Source organism: Megalobrama amblycephala, linkage group LG3, assembly GCF_018812025.1.
Source record: "Megalobrama amblycephala isolate DHTTF-2021 linkage group LG3, ASM1881202v1, whole genome shotgun sequence".
NCBI classification, from domain to species: Eukaryota; Metazoa; Chordata; class Actinopteri; order Cypriniformes; family Xenocyprididae; genus Megalobrama; species Megalobrama amblycephala.
Window position 1 is genome coordinate 49,912,700 of NC_063046.1, and position 24,200 is coordinate 49,936,899.

The following is a 24,200-nucleotide window of genomic DNA, read 5'->3' on the forward strand; positions in this document are numbered from 1 at the left end:
ATTTACTGTTGCTGGCAAGCCTATGTACAATTTTATAGTCATACAAATGGTTTATTGTGCCCTGTGACCAATGTATAAATTAGTATACAAAGTGCTAAATGACAGTTCTAATGTTTTTTTATTACATTTATTTTTTAGAAAACAGTTTCTAAAATCTAAAATCTAAAATATATTTAACACCATCCATCATCAGTCTTTTCTTTTATCAGTCCTGTATTACATATTCTGCTCTAATCCCTTAAAGCTCTAATCTTATGTGAGCATCTCTAGGGCGTATTTAAGAGGTTCTCTTGCCTTTTTACTTTTGCAGTCTTCAGGATATAAGGGGTTAAGCCATATGCTTTTTCCATGCTCCTAACTGACTGCACATTAGAAATAAGATGGACGCAATACAGACACATTCAGAGTATAGTTTTAAAAGATGGTAAAGCATGTTAGACTGTATTGGCTGATGAAGTAACTTTATTATGGATGGCTGTCATCTTTTTACTATACATTTTTATTTTATGTTTATTGGCATTCTGGGTTGATATTTTTAAATAACTCACAAGAGAATACATATACTGTATTTCTAACAGTTTAATTGATTTAATTTAAAAGGTATATCTTATTTTAATGGTTTAAAATATTCTGTTTAAAATATTCTGGCTGAGCCCCCAGCGTGAGTTTTTCAAGGCGACCGTTATTTAGAATGTATCACTTTATTGTTTCCCGCGTGCCTCACTCTCTCCACAGAGAGAGGTTTCCCCTGTTTGTTCCTCCCGCCTGGACCAGTGCCCCTCTACCATCGCGAGCGACCTGGTCTCGTTCGGGGGATCCGATGACGAGCCACTGGATGACAGCATGTCCCTTTAATACACAGTCCTTCTGTTCGGGCTATCTCTGGCTCTTTACGAAGTGCATGTATGCGGCTCTCTCCCCTCTGAGACAGATGTGCGTACGCATACTAAACTACCTCGACGACTGGCTCGTTCTGGCCCAGTCGGAGACGGAGCTAATATCACACAGATCCATCATCCTCAACCACTTAGAGTGCTTGTCGCTCAGTGTCAATTTTCCCAAGAGCTTGTTATCTCCCAGACAACATGTTTCGTTTCTGGGGATGGTTCTAGACTTGACCCGCATGAGGGCCGTAGTCTCGCCAGAGCGATCTCTGGCCATTCAGCAGCTCATGGAAACTTTTATGCCCGGAACTTCTATACCGCTCAGAAAATTTCAGAAGATGCTAGGTCTCATGAGCTCAGCATCACCAGCTCTGCAACTGGGCCTGCTTCGCATGCGCCCACTGCAGTTCTGGCTGAAGCCGCGGGTCCCGCCCCAAGCCTGGCAGCGTGGTCGCTGCTCGCTCAAAGTGAACCAGGCGTGCGTCACAACCCTGGCCCCTTGGGTGAACCCCTGCTGGTTCAAACAGGGCGTGGCTATTGGGACAGTGATCAAGAGGAAGGTCGTCTTCACAGATGCTTCCAAAATAGGTTGGGGAGCTCTGTGCGATGGCCGTCCAGCCTTCGGCACTTGGAACGGCCCGGAAAGCGAGCTTCATATCAACTGCCTGGAGATGATGGTGGTAAATCAAGCTCTCCAAACTTTCCTTCCTCTTCTGGTGGGGCACCATGTCTTAGTCAGATCAGACAGCATGACGGTGGTGTCCTTCATAAATCGCCAGAGTTGAGAGTTGAGAGCAGCACAAATACAGGGTGTTTTGAAAACAGGGGCGGACATGTTGTCCTGGAACAACCTTACCTCAGAGGAATGGTCGCTTCACCCCTGCACGGTTCAGAAACTTTGGGATGTCTTCGGGGGGGCAGAGGTCGACCTCCTCGCCTCAGAAGACAATTATCGTTGCCCCAGTCTATTTCTCAAAGACCAGAGATGCGCTGGTCCATGACTGGCCCAGCCTCCTCCTTTATGCTTTTCCCCCGATCGCTCGGATTCCCCAGGTTATCCGACGAATCAGGGAGGGTGCTCACAAGGTCCTCCTGGTGGCTCCTCTGTGCAGGAGCCAACCATGGTTCTCAGACTTATCTCAGTTATCGCCCATGAAGCCATGGCCGATTCCTCTGAGATGAGACCTCCTCTCTCAAGCGAGAGGGACAATATGGCATCCCAGACCCGAGCTGTAGGATCTTCATGTGTGGTTTCTCAATGGGAGCTTGCAAACCTCCCTGAGAATGTCTTAAATACTATCTCACAAGCTAGAACTCCATCTACAAGACGTCGCTACTCCCTTAAATGGTCCGTCTTTGCTGCCTGGTGTACAGCCCGGAGCGTGGACCCATTTGCTTGTGACATATCCCAGATATTGTCCTTCCTTCAAGACTTAATGGATAGAGGCCGTACTCCCTCTACTCTTAAGGTCTATGTCGCAGCTATAACGGCCTCACATGCTTCTGTAGCAGGGCAGTCAATAGGGAGAAACAACCTTGTTGTTTGCTTCCTGAAAGGGTCCAGGAGGCTGAATCCTCCTTGTACTTTGCCGGTTCCTACCTGGGACCTTTCTTTGGTTCTTAGAGGCCTTAAAGGCCCTCCCTTTGAGCCAATCCAGACTGCCTACTTATGGCCCCTGTCCCTAAAAACCGCCTTACTTATAGCTTTAGCATCGGTTAAGCATGTGGGAGATTTACAAGCACTCTCTGTGAGCCCCTCCTGTCTTGAATTCGGGCCTAATGATTCCAAAGTCGTCCTGAAACCGAGACATGGATACGTCCTGAAGGTCCTATCCACGCCCTTTAGGGCGCAGATGGTCATTCTCTCCACTCTTCCTCCTCCTCAGGATGATCAGGGGTTGAACCTACTCTGTCCCGTCAGGGCCATGAGGATCTACATCGCCTCTTTTCGTCAGGCGGAACAGCTTTTCGTCTGCTTTGGTGGCCGCACAAAAGGTCTTACGATCACAAAGCCCAGATTATCCAGATGGATAGTCAATGCTATAGCACTCGCTTACTCCTCCTTAGGCCTACAATGCCCTTGAGGTGTTAAAGCACATTCCACGAGAGGCATGGCCTCCTCTTTGGCATGGTCCCGTGGTGTGTCCATTACCGAAATCTGTGCGGCGGCCGACTGGGCCTCATCGTCCACATTTGTCAGGTTCTATAATCTGGACATTCCTGCATTACAGATGCAGGTCCTTTCTGCATAAGCCTCACGGTTGTGACCAGCTTACAATTTTCCATTACAATTTTCCATTATGGCCCCAACCATGTCTCGGTTACTTACGTAACCTCGGTTCCCTTAGATATGGAACAAATACTGCGTACTTTGCCGTGCTACTCGCAGGACGCCTCATGTCGTCGCTTCAGTCGAATTAAATCAGTTTGCCAAGGTGAGACGGCCGCATATTTAGCCCGATACCCCGCCAAAAGGTGGGCTCGACCGGGCTCACTCACCATTGGCTCACGCGGCTCCCCCATGCATCATTGGTTCGTTTACTTACAACACCACAAACCAATGGCTGTGTAGTTTCACTGCGTGATTTAAAAAGGCTTCAGAAATCGGAGAAAAGGAGTTTTCCCCCGTAGCGTCTTGTCTTATAATAAGACAAATGATGCAGTACTTGTTCCGTATCTAAGGGAACCAAGGTTACGTTAGTAACGGAGTACATTTGCGCCTGCAGAGAATTGGATCTGTTGGATTTACAGCACATGAATTCATCCACTTCTCCTGAAATACATGAAAGTAAGTGACCCGGTGAACTGGGGAAGAGTAGAGTAAACGTTAAAGTTAATTACACAATGTGAATCTTACATGAATAAAATGTGTCGTATAATTATTATGAAAAGGATTGTTATTGCTGCTTCTATAGACATCAGTGTGTATTTTACATACTCTAAATGTATTGTTTTGTTAGTACTTATGTGTATTTAAATGTCTGAACCTAAAATAAACATTATGCGGTTGAAAACACTGCATATTTGTGATATATGAAAAGCGCTGCGCACGTCCGTCTCTAGTTTTGCGCCAGCCAAAGCGCGCAAGCAAATTTGAATTTGGCAGTTGTCTGACCAATGGCAGATGGGAATTATGAGTGTTTGGGAATTATATTTGCACTTAGGCTAGTGCCACACTCTTTGGCTTTGAAGAATTTTTAAGGTTTATGATATGTCTTATGTTTATATTAAGGCCTTTCAGGTGTCTTCGGTGGAGAAGCTGGATCAAACTCTAGCTTCTTGTCTGATGCAAAAAATGCCGACAGGAGGTTTCCAGGGCCTGCATTGTGATCAGTCTCCTGCTAGGGGTAAGAGCTTCTCTAGTTTTGTTTAGCTATTTTAACCCATTTTAGGTCTCACCCACCGCTAGCAGACAGCAATTTCTAGATCAGCACAAAAAGGCTAATGCTACCAGCACTTTATTTTACAGTCTGTTATAGGCATGAATAAATGATGGAGGGAAGCCGCCTCAGCACACAGAAGTGCTTTACTGTGCACTTGTTCCTTCGACATGTGCCTCCCTGCCCACATAAATACAGCATGACCCAGATCCACTGCAGTTTAACATGGAGCAATTGGCAATGTTATTGTGTGTGCACAAAATATTGTCTTTAAACCAGTGCATTGAAAATTCTACACTATTGAGAATAAACCTTTTTTTCTGTCTGCAATTTTTTGCCAAAATTTCATTAATGTAATTGTACCTTCAACTTCTAAAGACATTAACGAAGATCAACTCGTACATGTTTTGAACCTTTAGATTACGGAATTAAAATGGAATTAAAACGGGATGTGAATTGCGTTGCATGTTGACTTTAACATCCTAATCATAATGTTGATGAGACAGTCAGGGGCCGTTCAAACAGAATGCATTTTTCTATTCCACTGCATTACTTTTCCATTATTTTTTAAAGTAAACGCGTTGTGCTCACGTATCATGTCTTTTGCAGTGTCTCATGCATGACACAGCATTATAAAAATGTGGCCCTCAAGTTAAAAGTATTTCAGCGTTTAAAAATGTGTCTCTAGACCTCGTGTTATGAAGACTGTTATGAATTTTAGTTTTTACTGACATTGAGCCAGTGTTTATTTGTTGGTTTGTTAAATTTTCAGAAGACTTAAGTATATTTGCCTGGTTATAAACTGAGCCCATGTTGCGCCTTTCCTTTATTATTATTATTCATTTTTGTCACAATGCTCCGTTTTTTTTTTTTTTTTCATCTTTATCTCTGGTTTTTGCTCTCTATACTCAATAATTAAAAAATACTATGCCTTTCTTCTGTCTCTTTCTTGCTCCGTCTTTCTTTCTCAAAAGCTCTATGAATAATTAGTCTTTCCAATTTCCCAGTGGTATGTCATGAAAGCAGTATCTATCTGCTGAGGGAAATAAAGTCAGTGTTAAATTGACCTTTGATTCTGCTTGACTGAAATTTGCATTACCTTTCCTATGAGACAACATCTCCTTCAAACTTCCTGTCTGTTTAATTGTCTCCATTAATACAAACCCAATTCCAAAAAAGTTGGAACACTGTACAAATTGTGAATAAAAACAGAATGCAAAGATGTGGAAGTTTCAAATTTCAATATTTTATTCAGAATACAACATAGATGACATATCAAATGTTGAGAAAATGTATAATTTTAAGGGAAAAATAAGTTGATTTTAAATTTCATGGCATCAACACATCTCAAAAAAGTTGGGACAAGGCCATGTTTACCACTGTGTGGCATCCCCTCTTCTTTTTATAACAGTCTGCAAACATCTGGGGACTGAAACAAGTTGCTCAAATTTAGGAATAGGAATGTTGTCCCATTCTTGTCTAATACAGGCTTCTAGTTGCTCAACTGTCTTAGGTCTTCTTTGTCGCATCTTCCTCTTTATGATGCACCAAATGTTTTCTATGGGTGAAAGATCTGGACTGCAGGCTGGCCATTTCAGTACGAAGATCCTTCTTCTACGCAGCCGTGATGTTGTAATTGATGCAGTATGTGGTCTGACATTGTCATGTTGGAAAATGCAAGGTCTTCCCTGAAAGAGACAACGTCTGGATGGGAGCATATGTTGTTCTAGAACTCGGATATACCTTTCAGCATTGATGGTGCCTTTCCAGATGTGTAAGCTGCCCATGCCACACGCACTCATGCAACCCCATACCATCAGAGATGCAGGCTTCTGAACTGAGCACTGATAACAACTTGGGTTGTCCTTGTCCTCTTTAGTCCGGATGACATGGAGTCCCAGTTTTCCAAAAAGAACTTCAAATTTTGATTCGTCTGACCACAGAACAGTTTTCCACTTTGCCACAGTCCATTTTAAATGAGCCTTGGCCCAGAGAAAAGCATTGTTTAGCCGGCAACAGTGAATGGCACAGAGGATTGTGTTCACTGACAATGTTTTCTGGAAGTATTCCTGAGCCCATGTTGTGATTTCCATTACAGTAGCATTCCTGTATGTGATGCAGTGCCGTCTAAGGGCCCAAAGATCACGGCATCCAGTATGGTTTTCCAGCCTTGACCCTTACGCACAGAGATTGTTCCAGATTCTCTGAATCTTTGGATGATATTATGCACTGTAGATGATGATAACTTCAAACTCTTTGCAATTTTTCTCTGAGAAACTCCTTTCTGATATTGCTCCACTATTTTTCGCCACAGCATTGGGGGAATTGGTGATCCTCTGCCCATCTTGACTTCTGAGAGACACTGCCACTCTGAGAAGCTCTTTTTATACCCAATCATGTTGCCAATTGACCTAATAAGTTGCAAATTGATCCTCCAGCTGTTCCTTATATGTACATTTAACTTTTCCGGCCTCGTATTGCTACCTGTCCCAACTTTTTTGGAATGTGTAGCTCTCATGAAATCCAAAATGAGCCAATATTTAGCATGACATTTCAAAATGTCTCACTTTCAACATTTGATATGTTATCTATATTCTATTGTGAATAAAATATAAGTTTATGAGATTTGTAAATTATTGCATTCCTTTTTTATTCACAATTTGTACAGTGTCCCAACTTTTTTGGAATCGGGTTTGTAGTTTAGTTACTTTAGTCAGTTATACACATGCTAGTTAGATCATTTGATTTTTGATTGTCTTAAGTCTTGTACAGCCTGGTTATTGTAATATTGTATTTAAGCAAATGTGTTATTCAGATTATTGTGAGGTAAATGCACATTAGGAGTAATAAAAGAACATGAATATTCATATATTATATATATATGATATTATATATCTTAGAGATCTACCTAAAAAGCAATACAATTTACTGCACTTGTTTTGTTTAGCTTTGTTCTACAAATCTTGTTCTCTAACGCCCACTCAGTACATAAACATTGCATGTTGATTGTTTTTAAGACACTTATTCATTAGGCTGAAGTGATGAGCTATTAACACCATGAAGTAAGCTAACCTTTGCCATTGTGTTTAGTTAATGAAAGTCAACTCATTTAAATGGAGCTCTTTTAATGAGATCTAAACTGTAAAACTTGGAAATGTATTTCTCGTAAAAGTCTTTCTTTGGTTTAACCTAAAGTAGTCAGTTAGACTGAGTCAATAAAACCAGTAAAATTAAATGTTACAATATTAAGCACATTTTTTAGGTTACCTGACAAAACTGTGTTGATTTTTTTTCTCCTAGAGTGTAGCTCAGAGGACATCCCTACTCTCCTGCATTTTGCTGCCCAGCATGGATTGCGAGATCTGGCCAGTGCTCTGCTGCAGTGTCCTGGATCCCGACAGGCCCTAAAGGTCTCCGACAGTCATGGATATACACCACTGGATCTTGCACACGTACATGAACACAAGGAGCTCTACATCCTCCTACAGGAGTCACTGGTGAGTGAAACTGTTAGATATTACATAAGATCGTCTACATTTTTTTTTAACCTACAGAGGTCATGTCTGCAGATTCACAGGAAAGATTCTTCCACATTATAAAGTATTAGTCATCTAAGCAGAGCAAACTGACTCTTACAATTAGAAGCACCACCAGAAAGCAACTAGATATTGCTTCAGACGTATATTACACAGCCACAAAGTAAAGATGCACTTTTCAGAAAAGCAACCAATTTATCCAATATAGTAACATGGTTTCTGTTGGTTTGGGGTCAGACCTACCACAGCAAAAACACATTGTTGAAAAACACAAAAAAGTAGGCAGAAGTCAAGTCAAGTCACCTTCATGTTTATAGCACTTCATACAATTGAAATGGTTTCAAAGCAGCTTTACAGTAATAAACAGGAAAATAACAGAATTAATGACGCAAGCTTCATCAAATAGCCAGATTTAAATTCAGCTGTATAGAAGCTATAGCAAGATAGTGTCATTATTCACCTCAGTTCAGTTAAGTATTGATTCAGTTCAGTTCAATAACTGTGTAAAGTTCATTCATTACAAAACATGTTAAATTCTACTGTAAAGCAGCTCTCCAGAAGACAATAGTATCATTATTTAGCTCAGTTCAAGTTTTGTTCTCATTCGATAGTGTCAGTGTTAAATAATTTCTTATTTCTTGGGCTTCACTTTTTGACTTTCTCTGTGTCTTTGGATTTTTCCATTGTGCACATCATCTACCTACCTAGACAAAACAAGAAGTAGTAGTCCTTGGACACACCGACACTCTCACACACAACCAGAAGATGAAGACACACATTTATGCACATACATTTTTATTTGTTATTATATTTCTTGAAATTCCATACATGGAACCCTCAATCTTCTGATGAGGTAAGCTTTGTTGGTAAGGTTTGATTCTTAAGTCGTATGATTGGATGCTCAAGCCATCCTGGAGATTGTTGTTTGACCTATGTCTATAAATATGACCCTTCTTCCTGAATAACTCTGAGAATGCTTTGTACCACACTTTATCTGTGTCTGCTTGGTCATTCTCCCGAGACCTCGCGCTGCTGCTGCCACACATCACAGGGGTTGAGGCGCCTGTTTCTTAACTGATGACTGGAATTACAAATATTCTACCTATTATTGAGATTTTGATCTATAGTCAAATCAGTAATATTATTAAGTGTCCCCAACAAAGAAAGCCAAAGGTGACAGTGGAACCCAAACTTTATCAGGTGATATGAAGAAAAAGCCATAGGAGAAATCAGGCTCAGTAAGGGGACCAGTCCTTCTCTGGCCTAGATAAATGGACATGGTGTTATATTGATTGGAATACTTCACACAGGCATTAGGTGGGAAGAAAGAGTTGTAGTCTACCCAGCAGTTTGAAACATGAAGGTAGAGCTGCCATTGAGCAAATAGTACACAACTGGCTTATCAGTGGCCTTAAGCACGATGAACATCCTTCTGGTTGAAACTGCATTTAGGTCCCAACTGGTCCTGGCATGGCACGTTCATAGCTGACCATGGGGATGTGTGCCGAAGACTCATATATTCGCTGAGGTTTTTGTTGAGGATCTGTGTCGAGGGCTTGTCTTGTTTTCAAATGCTTGAAATTTGGCTTTCAAATAAAAGATTGCTATCAAATAGCACACTCAGGTTCCTAATTGATGACAAAGACTTGACAGAGAGCAGCCATCAAGAGTTAGACAGTATTCTAGGTTATTACATGCAGAGGTTTTTGGTCCAATAATTAAAACCTTTGTTTTTCCCCCCCTGAATGTAGTAGTAGAAAAATAATTATTAGTCATCCAATTTTTATATCAACTATGCATTCTATTAGTTTTGAATTGGTATGCTTTGTTTGGCTTGAAGAAATATAGAGCTGAGTATCATCAGCGCAACTGTGAATGTTTCCTAATACTCCCATACTCCCAAGGGTAGCATGTAGAGGGTGACAAGCAATGGTCCTAGTACTCTATACCAAACTTGTGATTCATTTTCATTTACTGCTACAAACTGATAATGGTCAGATAAGTACATTTTGAACCATGCCAATGCTATTCCACTAAAGTTTTTCAAGCCTGTCCAAAAGAATGTTGTAATCGATAGTATCAAGCCAGCACTAAGGTCCAGTAACACTAATAGAGATATGCCACAACGATCAGATGACAAAAGAAAATAATTTGTAACTCTGATGAGAGCAGACTGGAAATCCTCACAAATACCAATTTTCTCTGAAAAAGTACATAGTTGTGAGGATATTTTTGTGATTTAATATTTTTGAATATATTATATTTTTGAATATATAATATTTAAAATGTATTTGAGATTGGTCTGTAGTTAACTAATTCTCCAGGATTGTGTTTTTTTTAATGAGGCTTGATAACAGCCATCTTGAAAGTTTTGGGGACATATCCTAATGACAATGATGAATTAATAATAATAAGAAGAGAATTGACAACTTCTGGAAGAAAGCTTAATAGGGTCTTAATAGGGTCTAACATACAGTACATGTCAAAATTTTGGAAACATTAACCTTTTTTAAATGTTTTTTTAAGTCTCTTGTGCTCACCAAGGCTGCATTTATTTGATGAAAAATCCAGTGAAAACAGTAATATTGTGAATTTTACAAACTAAAATAGCTGTTTTCTATTTGAATATAGAACTGCTGGGTCCATGGTTTAGCATTCTGTCACCAATCCACTAAAGGCGAGTTGCAGCTGAACCCATGTGCAGTTTCTTAATGTGAACATGAAACCAATACAACATAAACAAAGACTTGACTTGAACCATAGACAAGAAACATGAACATAAACTTGAATAAATCAAACAATCAAACAATGAGCCAATGACGAACAAAGCAGAGTATCACATGACAAGACAAAACAATGAGAACGTGTAAGGTGTGTTCGACTTCATGCAGCGCTGCGTTCAGTTTCACTAACACTCACAAATCTGTATTTTTATAACTGTTAAAGCTCTTGTCGTATAGTCGCAATGTAAAATTTGTGTCAAAATTTGTTTATCAACATATCGACCCCACTTCATTGGTATTTAAATAGTATAGGCTTATGTTGAACTTTATTCTTGTACAAACATATGCTCTATTAAGCAGTACATAAAGCTTTGAATAAAAATGTCTCTGAAACATCTGTGAATTTGACAAATATTGAAATTATTTCACTTCAGCTGTGATAAAGTATGCAAACACAAGCGTCTCTACGAGAAGCAGAAAGTCCGACTTTAAGTCTCTGTTTTCAGCTCCTCCCTGTCTGCAAGCGGTAAATCTCACCGAACGGTTAGATTCAGCCGCACACACCTGTCGAACACACATAACAGAACACATGAACCAAGGGAAGCACATTACAAGATCACATGAGGGCAAGGGAATCACATGACAAACCAGGAAACAAAGGAACCGTGACTGCAAAATACAAGACCTGAACCATGAACATGAAATAAAACCAAAACTTAACATGCCAATCTCATACTGCTCATATTATTGTAACCATGGCACTATTTTCAAGCCAAAGTTAAAATGACTGAAATGACAAATCCAACACAAGAGATCATTATAAGAGCATGTAACCATGCTATTACAAGTAAACCAGATAGAAGACTCCTGAAAAAAAGGGTCAGTAAGGTTATATTTTGTTTCCTGCCCCCCCACCGCTTTCCATTCCATTGTACCATTCAAGCTGACCATATATTAGTGAATGTATGTAAGTACAGAGCATATTTTAAATAAGCAGCCCTGTAAGGTTACAATCCATATTTCATTAACATTCTCTACATGTCTCTCCTCTAGTAAAACCCCTCAAACAGATGTTTGAAGAAAAACAAAAAGATACCCATTGCAGCATTGGTTACTTTATGCCTGGCTGCACTGAATGTTTTACTCCTTGGCTAAAAGGGTCGAAGAGGGGGTTGGGAGAATGCTAATGCATAGATTTCCCTTCACTAATGGTGTTTTTTTCCCATCGTTATGCTAATATGCAGAAAGCTTAGTTATGTTTAACCCTCTATTTATGACTAAGATGAAAGCAAGAAGGATTGTGTTGCATGGAGCATTTACTTTCTAATGACACAATCCTCATTCAGTATGTATCCAAATGTGTATCTAGGAATCCATTAGCTGAACCGAGCGGAAGCCGTTTTTTTTTTTTTTTTTCTGATGGGCTCTCTTAATACATAATCCCATTAAAATGTACAAGACAACAATCTGTTACACAGCCCATATACAGGCAAATCCACCATGACTGCTGTTATTGAGATGATCAGTGTCTAAAGCACAGTGCTGTTTCTAAATCCCTTCTCATTCAGTAATAGGTATTAAACTCTAAATCCTAGAGACAACTGATGAAAACAATAATAATGAAATTATAGAGGTTTGTGCTGCTGTAGAAAATACCTAGTTTAGCATTAGAAACATGTGTGCCACAGATGGCTGTTTCATGGTGGGGTGATTCATTCACTATTCACTTATGACTGTTAACTTCTGTTAAAAATCTGGTTACTTGTGGTTTGCTGTGAACCTGGCATTTATTTTTAAACATACAAGCAGTTCTCAAGCTGTTTTTTAATATTAAAAACAATAATTTTACATATGATGGTTGTAAGTAAACGCATGATGCAGAATATCTAACAAAAAATTCTTTATCTAGGAGAACTGACAATGAACTGAACTGAACAGAACAGGGAGTATAAATACATGGGGAAACATCATGATAGACAGCTGAATGTAATCAGTAACCAAGGAGACTAACTTGGACATAATCAAGACTAAACTAAACTGAAGCCCAAGAAACAAAAGACATAGGAATGAAAAGACAACTAAACACAACATAATTCTGACTACTACTACTACTAATACATTTATTCAGCAATGATGCATTTGACCAAAAGTGACATCTCAGTCTCCTTAAGCAACACAATAAGAAATATAAGATTTTTTTTTCTTTTTCTAAAAGATAAAAAGACTTAATCTTCAAATTAGTGATATTTTATATATTGTTTATATATCGTCATGATCCTGGCCTGTGTTCCCCTGTCTTGTTTAATTGGCTCATATTTTGAAGTTTAGTTTTGTTCCCATTGTTCCTTTTTTCTTTCTTCCTGTGTTTAGTTCGTTTCCTTTAGGCTTGTTTGAGATGAGCAAATTCTGCGCAGAACCGATCACCGGTGATCACCGCGAGATGCATGCCGGTTAGAAATGTGTCCGAGGGTGGGCCGCCTTGCTCTGATGTCATGGCGACGTGTGTCAAAAACCTCTCGCGAGTGCGAGGCGGACGTGTCGGATTCTGCAGTCGAGCGCAGTTGCTCTCCACCGACTGCGCTGACCAAAAGCACGATGGGAAACGACTTGCTGACGACACAGCTTAAAGCTTATTGGTTTAAACAACCGTGATGTATTGATCTGATTTAAAATGTTTGATTTTAAAACTCTAATATCATGTTTTTATGTGTAAAAATTATGTGTGAATATTCCCAAACTCTCTGACACAGTGATCTCTCTATGGGTTTTGCGAACGTAGTCATTTATAAAAAAAATATATAAAAACATGTCTATAATTAAAGTAAAAATGATTGATACACACATCTTTCGAATGGAAATAAATAACAAGTACTTTGGGTGTATTGTTCATTATGTTTATTTTCATATAAAAGCAACAGAACTCAAATTACATCCAGTTTATCAGCAACACAGCACACGAGTGTGAATCCCGCGATATCCGCCTTTGATCTTGTAGGTTCTGATCCACTACGAGAACAGAGAACTGTTCGTCTTGCCTACACTTTTTTCACTCCTCCCCTCACTGCAGCCGCCTACTCTCCGCTGAACTTCAGGCGAGGCTAGGCGCATCTCAAACAAGCCTATTGTTTTCACTGCCTGCCTTGTTAATTTCTATAGTTACCCTCATTTGTTACCATAGTTACTAATATCCTTCACCTGTCCTTGGTTAGCCCTTGTGATCCCTGTGTATTTATATCCCATGTGTTTTGAGTTGTGTTTTGTCGGTTGTTGTTCTTGTATGTGTGTACTCTAAGTTGTGCTCTTGGTTTCTCTGTTTCTCTTATTATGTTTGTGATTCGCTTGTGTGGATTATAGTTCTGTTCCAGGACTGGATTATCTGTGTTTGTGTAACATGTTGGTATAGTAGGCAACATGCACAAAATAGGAATATTCAAAATTGACATAATGAACGCAGAAGATAAACACATTACAAAAAGGACTGAACTGAACAGGGAGTATAAGTAGGAGATAACAATGAACAGTAAGACACACCTGATGATTATAATTAACCATAGAAACTAACAGGAACATGATCAGAAACCAAAACTAAACAGAGCAGGAAAACATGAAAACAGGAAACAGAAGAGAATATCAAAATAAGAGTCCAATACCGTGACAGATTTTTTTTTTTTTAATAAACTGTGCTTGCATTTGGATTCTTGCCTCTCCTTGTCCCTGCAATCATATAACAATGAGAATGCATTAATTTAATTTAATCTTGGCATTAGAATAACAGATTTGTTGTAGAAATGTGATGAACCACTGTGACAAGCCAGGGCATTTCTTTCAAATCTCTCCTCCCTTTATTGTTGTCATCATGCATTATTCAAACAATAAAAAACAATATTACAATGCATATTTAATGAATGTATCAATAGAGGTTAATCATGCAAGAGAAAACAAAAATGATTCTAGAGGGCTGATTGCTAATTTGCCATCAAGGTTTGTACCAGAGTAATGTCAAAGAGAAATGGCTTCTCCCTTGCTTTCCCGTTAGCCTTTACCCATCTAATTAAACTTGTTTTGCTTTGCAAACAGCACGGCATTGAGACAGAAAGCTTATTAAAAAGTGTTTCTGCTTTAACCGATTTCAGGTTTTTTTGGCAGCTGCATCATCTCTATACCCTTGCCCTCTTTTTCCATCCTCATCAGTATTCTGCCTCTAGACTTTTAATAAATATGCTATGATACATGGACAGATAATTCATTGATTTATGTAAAACCTTGCATGTGGTTATCTTTATTTCACAAACATTGGGACAGGTGTGCCTCTATAATATCCACAGTGCATTGTCAATTGTTACAGTTTTCGATTGTCAACAAAGAAACATGAGCTGGCTGAGTCAGTGTGTCATATACTGTTCATAGACAAGCAATTAGTGGTGTCATCCACTTGCGAAAACAAGCTATTAATCATGCTGTCCTCAGATTGTCAATCTGTTTGATGAAGAGTATTGACTTCATAATAGGTTCTTTGCAGGATTCAGTCCGTCATGCCATTTGTTGGTCATTTTGTGGCAACAATAGAGCCCATTATCAGTATTGATATAAATCCTTTTGAAATCATGTGTAAAAGTTGCAAAAGTTCCAGATCCGTGTATCTCAGTCTTTTCTGATTAGGTGGCAAAAAAAAAAAAAAAATGAAAAAATGAAATCAACAAATTGCAACTAAACACATAGGGCCAGATTTGTTAAACAGGGCAAAGTAGCATAAGACTGCAATCCCATAAAAGCGCAGATGGGAGTGGAAAGTTCTACTGACAATGTGCAAACTAAAAAAGAACACTGACAAAGCCAGCTCATTTCCATAATGACCAGTGCAATTTACTTAGTACCCGTCCACACGGATATGCGTTTAGTTGTATACGTAACAATTTTGTATCGTATCGGCATTTCATCCAGACAGATCTGAGGTTTTAAGAGCCTGAAAATGCTTTTTTTTTTTTTTCGGGTCCAAGAGTGGATAAATCTGAAAACGAACCTTGCATGTGTGTAGCCAAGACGTGGGGTGATGACAAAACGATGATGTCATCACCCCACGTCTCGACCCTAGTCAGACACCACTATGTCACATAACAACAACAACAACAATGGCGTACTACATGCTTGTGTTTGTGCTGCAGAAGCTACTGAGCCTATTAGCTTTACTAAAGTAAAGCTTTATTACTAAGCTTTACTAAAGTTTGTATACAGGTTTATGCACATACTCCAAGTCTTCTTCTCCATTTTTAGTGTATCTCTGTGGCAGAATTACAGCACCATATACTGGTCTGGCATCTATACTATATCGTTTTGAGTCGGTTTCAGTGATTTCGTGTGTACGCAGATATTACTTGAGACAACGCCGTGTTTAGAGATTTTTTTTTTTAGAATGAGGAAAAAAAAAGATTAGATACGGAAAGGTCTGGCTTCATGTGGATGTGGCCTAAGAGTATTGCCAATTAGCGAAGGGTAATGCCAATGATAATCAGGTGTGGGTAATCTGCTAACAACACAGGAACAGCAAACTAAGGGGCTGTTTTGAGTTTTGGCCATTCATTTACACGACAATGGTGTTTTGGGGCCCTGAAAATGCAAGCTTTTGATATGCAATTACGCAGTGTATGTGGCCCCCTGTTTGCACTGCGTAATATCATTGCGCCTGCTGCCCCCATGGTACGGCAGCAAAGTTCTTTGCTTATTACGCCGGAATGAGAGTATAGTTCCTAGCCGTATCGGCCTAGAAAATCGCAACTTTTCATTTTCCGTCTGTCTTAGTACACAATGTAACTACAGAAGAGTCAAGTTTTAAATAGGAAAAATATCGAAACTCTTTGGTCATTTTTGAGCGAGATGCTAACGGTCTAATCAGATTCAATGAACTATGCTAAGCTATGCTAAAAGTGGTACCGCCAAACCCGGAGATCGGCTATGGATTCGAAAATGGTAAAACTCAACTGTTTAACTCCAGGGGATTTGGAAAATGAGCCTATTTTCAAAACAAGTGGAGTGTTCTTTTAATCGTATTAATCTGCATAGATGGGGATAGAAAAATAAACAGAACTGCAATTAGAAATGGAAAATTAATCAAACTTTGGGGAAGAGAAAATGCTTTCTTTTTTGCCCATGTGGCTAATCAAACTCTTGGTGCAAATCTATCTATCACTTGAATTTATCTATCCAAATTAGCCAGATGTTTACATGGACATGTTTCTTGGCATGCCTACACAAGGTAATAAAAAATACAACCCAGACTACATTTAATAAAGGTTTACTTGCAATGAGAATAAACATGATTTATGCCAACCATATGTTTCATGCTGAAATTATTGGCTGTGGAGAGCATGAATCCATCAACATTTAAGAGACATTTAAAAAAGTCCATTTTATATATTAAGTTCATTGTAATATAAATTTCAGCGTTTGGTTATAAGGACATAATTGTTTATTTCTGTACAATAAACACATTTGCTACTGTGTTGGCTCAACATGTCCTGAAGCAACATCAGTTGAATGCCACTGGTCTAAATAACAAGCTTTTCATTGTAAAAACAGTCAAAAACATCAGCAAACTAAGGACTTTCCTATGCAGCTATGTTAGTCAGCATCACACAGTAGAAGGACATAGTTTGAGAAGGTATCCTCAGGGCACAGTGACTCTTGTCAGTTGTAGTGGGGCAAATAATTTCTGAATCTTTTGAAGGCTAAATATGCTGTATCGCAGCCTTGTAGACTTTAATGATAATGGTAAGTACTTTGCATTATTAATAAATAATAAAGCCTCTCCCAGTTTCCCTGTTCAAATATAAAGCATACCGTTCATAATGACATACTCTTAAGCAAATCAGAGACCCATTTAAAAAGGTCAGTGTGCTCCAGTTCTATTGTGAGCAAACTACATTTGCCATGCGATCTTATTTCAGCTTAGACTCATAAACATGTCATTGCCTCTGTGATGGGACAAGCTGAATCATGTCTGGACATTAGGCTTAAATGACAGATGTTACAACACAAATGTTAATTCAAGGAAATGAGCAACTTGTGAGCAGAAGTATGGGAATCAGAATTGACACTCTTAATTATAATGCTAATGCCTCATGTTAATGGAGAGGGGGCAATGAAAGTCTAGTGTGATCACACACTTTATAAATAGATGAACTTTGAGAGTTAGTCTACCTAGCCACAAGTCAATGGTAGTCATGCCAACAAAGCATATTTAAATGTTTCCAGGGTGCCATCTGATCAGCATTTATGCCTGAGAAATTGATTTAATAAAGTGTAATGATAACTGAACATGAAAGCCATTCTGCATGACTGATGGTGGGAAACCGGGGGTGTATCTATCATTATAGCTACAGGGGACCCAGAAATTTCCATTACTTTCAAAAGATCCATGTTTTAATATGTCACCTGTAATTCAAATCACTTCTACACCGCTGTGTGAGAATGTGAGGGTGAGCCAGTAGAACTTCACCACATTAACAATTATTTTCTTTAGTATTTAATCTTAAAATTATCTTTCCCCCCGTTATGATACATGGGTTTGGATGGTGCATAATATCCATGACCTCAGTTTTTCCTTTCCATTGTCTGTTTGGAACCCTGTTTAACGTGCTCGTCTTCATTCTCTCTTGTGCTACTAGAGTCAGTATCCACTGCAGCACTCATTGGTAACACTTGTTCCGTCATTAATGAATAACTATGCAGGAACAAATGAATAACGCAAAATAAACATTCTAGTAACTACTATTAACTAATGACAAGAAACTCTGATAGTAAGTAATAGCACTCAATAGTTCATTCAATATTTGGCCACTATTTGGAACTAATCAATAACTACTATTTTTTATACCTCCCAAAGAACTACTAAGAAACTATATTCAGTTTCATAATTAATGCAAATAATTCATAGTGCATAATCAAATATATTACCAAATCTTTCAGAACTATTTGGAACAGTGTTCTAAAGTGAAAAGCAAGGTATTCCCTGTAAAAAGAGTGATAATAACTGAAGTCATTGTAAGCTTTTGTATTATTTGAATACAAATAAGGGTGACGTTTAGAGGAATGCCCGAAAATTGGACACAGGATTAAGGTCCCAAAAGACCTAATAAATAAATAAATAAATAAAAAGTCATTTCTTTTCAAATTATCCATAGTTAAAATGTCTGTAACAGGAGGACTGATGTACTAAAATGGAACAAAATGAATACTTACCCTAATCATAAGTCTGCAATTAATTATTGATTATGTAAGTGCTTAATTGTTAAAGTTTTCTGGGAGGTATGAAAATAGCAGTTACCGTTTAGCTAATACTGAACTGCTGCAATTCTATTGCTTACTAATTTGTTAATCCGAGTTTCTTGTTAGTTAATAGTGCGTTACTTATTTGTTCCTGTGTAGTTATTCATAAATAACGGTATTCTAAAGTGTTTCCCTCTAATTCTCTCATACAGCGCTGTATGGGTTATGTTGAGGTCATGAATTGGGGAAAAAGCTGAGAATTTTTTTTACCCATGCAAATGTTCTGTTGTTATCATGTCATATTTTCCATAGATCAAGGGCTGGTTCACAGATATCTGTGACATTCTAGTTGGTAAACCTTTGTACACAAATTGTATAAATCATCAGACATTTCACAGAAACAAACATCAGGTCAGATCCATTACAGGGCCAAGCACTTAAGCCCTTCAAGGTAAGCTTCACCAGTGTTGATCAAAAATGAGCCAGAAATTAACAAACACAGAAACATTCAGGTGCTTCTACTCACATTTAATAAGCTTAAACAAAATCAAAATTTTTCCATTTTGCATTTGGTGTAGTGTTATGGCTCAAGACGGTCTCTGAGAAAGACAAGAGAATGTGTTATCTGTGCTAGCTCCATTAATGCACCACATAATATAAATTGTGTTAAATTAACTTCAGTAAGCTTTCACTGACAGCTCAGTCTGTGTGGGCTTTACATTAGCATGTCACATCTAGAACACTACATCCCACACTAATGCAACTCCCACAATGCTGATAGACCCACAGATCCAAGAACATCAGAAATCTTGAATAACCTCTAGTTAAAGTTTAATGCTGCCATTAAAAGAATATTATCAATTTTATAAGGTGGTCAGCTTTTGCAGGAATCCAGCATAGCTTTGGGTTGACATGCGTTCAATAATCCTGAATGGAAAGGTGGGGAAATGCTTAATGTTTGTGGTGTATTGATCAGAGTGCTGGATTGATTTCTAAGGGCCCTTTATAAATAATGGTTGACATCACTTTACTGTGTGCACTCTGAAAGGAAGCATAAGTCATCCTGGCAGATCATATCAGCATCCTAACTAGTGAAGTCTTTCATTTCCAGTCATGTGATATGAATTAGCGGGTCAGGAGGTTTGAATTTTTCATTCCACTTTAAATTAGCAAAGTAAATCTCTTTTAATTCACACTATTGAATGTTTATGTGTGAATATACTTTGTGTTATATATTACCCTTGTTTTTATATATATATCAATACTGCTGTGTTGGAGTTTTGTGATATTGCACAAAACTGGCTTTAGTGTCATCGGTATTACTGCACCAGTACTGGTGCAGTAATACGCATTAATTCATGCTTGACTAATGAGTAGATAATCTTGAGTTACTGTATGACTCATGAAGTACTACACCATTCATTAATGATTACTGCATCAGCAACTAATAAAGAGTCTATCTAATTAATAGATTAAGTCATATATGCAGGAGTTCACATACAGTGGGTATGGAAAGTATTCAGACCCCCTTAAATTTTTCACTCTTTGTTATATTGCAGCCATTTGCTAAAATCATTTAAGTTCATTTTTTTCCTCATTAATGTACACACAGCACCCCATATTGACAGATAAACACAGAATTGTTGACATTTTTGCAGATTTATTAAAAAAGAAAAACTGAAATATCACATGGTCCTAAGTATTCAGACGCTTTGCTGTGACACTTATATTTAACTCAGGTGCTGTCCATTTCTTCTGATCATCTTTGAGATGGTTCTACACCTTCATTTGAGTCCAGCTGTGTTTGATTATACTGATTGGACTTGATTAGGAAAGCCACACACCTGTCTATATAAGACCTTACAGCTCACAGTGCATGTCAGAGCAAATGAGAATCATGAGGTCAAAGGAATTGCCTGAAGAGCTCAGAGACAGAATTGTGGCAAGGCACAGATCTGGCCAAGGTTACAAAAAGATTTCTATTGCACTTAAGGTTCCTAAGAGCACAGTGGCCTCCATAATCCTTAAATGGAAGACGTTTAGGACGACCAGAACCCTTCCTAGAGCTGGCCGTCCGGCCAAACTGAGCTATCGGGGGAGAAGAGCCTTGGTGAGAGAGGTAAAGAAGAACCCAAAGATCACTGTGGCTGAGCTCCAGAGATGCAGTCGGGAGATGGGAGAAAGTTGTAGAAAGTCAACCATCACTGCAGCCCTCTACCAGTCGGGGGTTTATGGCAGAGTGGCCAGACGGAAGCCTCTCCTCAGTGCAAGACACATGAAAGCAAGCATGGAGTTTGCCAAGATGGTGAGAAATAAGATTCTCTGGTCTGATGAGACCAAGATAGAACTTTTTGGCCTTAATTCTAAGCGGTATGTGTGGAGAAAACCAGGCACTGCTCATCACCTGTCCAATACAGTCCCAACAGTGAAGCATGGTGGTGGCAGCATCATGCTGTGGGGGTGTTTTTCAGCTGCAGGGACAGGACGACTGGTTGCAATATAACAAAGAGTGGAAAATTTAAGGGGGTCTGAATACTTTCCGTATGACACAGACAACAGCAGGAATATTAGGCTGCTGTCACTTTAAGACCAAATGCACCGACCGAATATACTGACACACATCTGGTTCCTTTCTCAACCGTTCATTTATGACACAGCTGAGAGAATACTTGCGAGAGGGGTATTTTGACAAAATTTTATGTGTCTGTTCAAGCTTAAGTAAAGGTGAAAGAAGAATGAATTATGTGTTCGAGCGTTGTCTGAAAGCTTCTCTCTCTCAGCATGTGCACGCTTTGGGTGTATGAGGCACGCGATTCCCGATTTTTGACTCTTCTTCCACATTTAAAATCGTTTAAATATGTAAATTGGCAAGACAAAACGCATCCAAATGATAAACTTTCACATTATGATGGTTAAACTTAGCAGTTAATCCACGAATCACATGTATGCCGAACCGCGGGGCCTAGTCCGTACGGATCACGGATCAACTGCGATCCGTTGCATCCCTAATAATTAATGAACACACTTATCATCATGATTGCTATCTTACCAGAGATGGGGAAAAATCCTACGCCTGTAAGTAAACATGTCCCTGTCCCCAAAAATATTGGTACTCAAAAGCGCTTCCCTCCAAGTTTTCTGGTACGCATCTTTTCTTTTTACATGCGTACATTATTTATTTTTTCAGATATTACCTTTCATGCAGTGTGTAATATAGCTGTTTGTGAATGTAAAGGTCTGCAAAATTTCATAGATCAAAGTGCACAATAAATAGTTATTGTCTCCCAAAAGAAAGAATCGATTCTGAACTGCCGAAATGATATAACATTCATACGTAACAATAACAAATTTGCATAATGCCCGCCTATGGTCTTCATTGGCTGCCCACGAACAATGTCTACTTTTACCTGCCCTCAAACACTATAGCTAGTTTTTGTTGTGTACATGTCGAGAAGATGCTGTTTTCTGCTTTGCAAAGGCAAATTCTCTTTGTAAACAGGATGAGGATGTGAAGAGTCAGTGGTTAAAATTACCACAGTGATACTATACCCTTTTGACAATTGCTTCTCGACTTTCTGCGAAGTCAATGCGGGATTTGCAAAATACTTATCCATTAAAGATGGACAGTACCCACTTTATTTATACCCACTTGCTCCTCAGAATCACAGTCTATAAATATGATTAATTATTGATGTATATATTTTCTACCGGGTGTTCAAAATACGTTTTGTGTAGGTCTCTGACTAACTGGCGTTAATATAACTCACGTTATTAACGTCTGAAATACTTCTGCTAATCAGCTGTGGGCCCATGATTACAATTGTGTCAATTAATGCAGATTGTCTGTTGTTCTTACTACTTTGAGTCATTTTTGATGGATATATACTTGTTAATTTCTGATGTAGAAGAATTACAGTTGCAACATCTTATAAGCACAACAAACACTTATCACTGAGAAATGTCATGCTCAAGTCATCCTTGCAATGGAGGTTCAGTTTGAATATTTAGTTCTTCCAATGTTTCATCATCGGACTCATGCTCGAATTGATATGGTAAATTCGATGCCATCGTTACTGTCTTTACAGTGTGTAAAATCGCTGAGAATTTATGAAGCCTCCAGGGCTGAAATTGAGCTATGGTAATGGGCGATTCATTTCTGATACGCGCTGTAAGTGGTGGACCAATCACAAAAGGCTGGGCCATCTGACCAATCAGAGCAGAGCAGGAGAAGGGATTTAGAGAGACTGAATCTTTGGACGAGTCTTTAAGAAATGAGGTGACGTGCAATGCATATTATGAGAAAATGTATGTGTATTTTGACCTTTGATGTATGTAAACCGTATCTCCAAAACAAAAATAAGAACCTTTCAAATAGCATAATAGGGAGACTTTAATTAAATGTGTCATCATTGATTAATTCCCTATCAACATCTAAGTGTTACTTACTTCTTCGTGAGTCATACAGTTATTGCATATTAGTATACCGTATTTTAAAGTGTTACCGTATCACTGATAATATCTAAACCTTGAAATGTGAAAAAACATCCACTGAAGTCAGCAATCAAGAAGAAGAAACAGGTACAAAAGAACAGAAAAAAACATCCTCTACTTTCCCAGAGAGAGATCCATTTCCCTTTATGTTTGAACATCCTTGGTGTTTCGCATCTTTACTAATGATCCTTCATCAAACAGCCATTAGATTTTATTGAGTTTTTAGTCCAGCTTGAGCACAGTCATCGAATGAATGCATTATTACCAGCAGGATACTGGCATGGCACTGAGATTTGTTTGATATTTGAATAACAGCCTCACAGCATCTTCCACAGTAATGTTTAACAGTGGGGGTTTTCAGTTAGCGTATAGTAGTCAAATCACTCAAATGACGTATTCACAAAATAGACGGACTGGTCTAATCAATATTAACATGGTCTAATCAAAATTCAACTGTGGGCTTTTTGATGCATTCGGATCTTGAATATAACCATTTGTGCATGCTAATAAATATTACTGTGCTTTTATTATGATACATTTCCATTCTCAGTAAAGCATTCATGATAGGTTGAGTTTGTGTAACTTGCTGTGATGTGATGCCAGTGAGGTCTTTAAATGTAGTTTTAGGGGTTGTGACACAACATGATTTGTGTTGAAAGCAATGGTAAAAGAAGTTTGTTTTGATTAAAAATCATAAATAAATTTAAAAAAATCTATAGAAGGGCCATTTAACCCCAGAATGGTACTAATGATGCAAAGGTTATGGCTTTGATTTTTAGATTTGATTTATGAAACAACCTGCATTATAAATAAAGGTGAATTGACTTGATTTGATCCCTATGGAAAATCACTATAAATTGCTTTGGATTAAAGTTTTTGACAAAATTCAAACATTATTATCTATATCTGTGAAATTTTAGGAGG

The 24,200-nt window shown here is 38.5% G+C and overlaps 1 protein-coding gene across 2 annotated transcripts in view; it reads left to right on the forward strand.

The window, feature by feature from the left end:
* LOC125265610 (B-cell scaffold protein with ankyrin repeats-like) overlaps positions 1-24,200 on the forward strand; it is a 50,479-nt gene that overhangs the window by 12,283 nt on the left and 13,996 nt on the right. For both annotated transcript variants that reach the window (XR_007184302.1, XM_048185938.1), the window contains exons 6-7: positions 4,117-4,231; positions 7,565-7,761. Coding sequence is in view for 1 of the 2 variants with exons in the window: in XM_048185938.1 (XP_048041895.1) it covers positions 4,117-4,231; positions 7,565-7,761 (312 nt within the window). In the remaining variant the exon portion in view is untranslated. The remainder of the gene's footprint in view (positions 1-4,116; positions 4,232-7,564; positions 7,762-24,200) is intronic.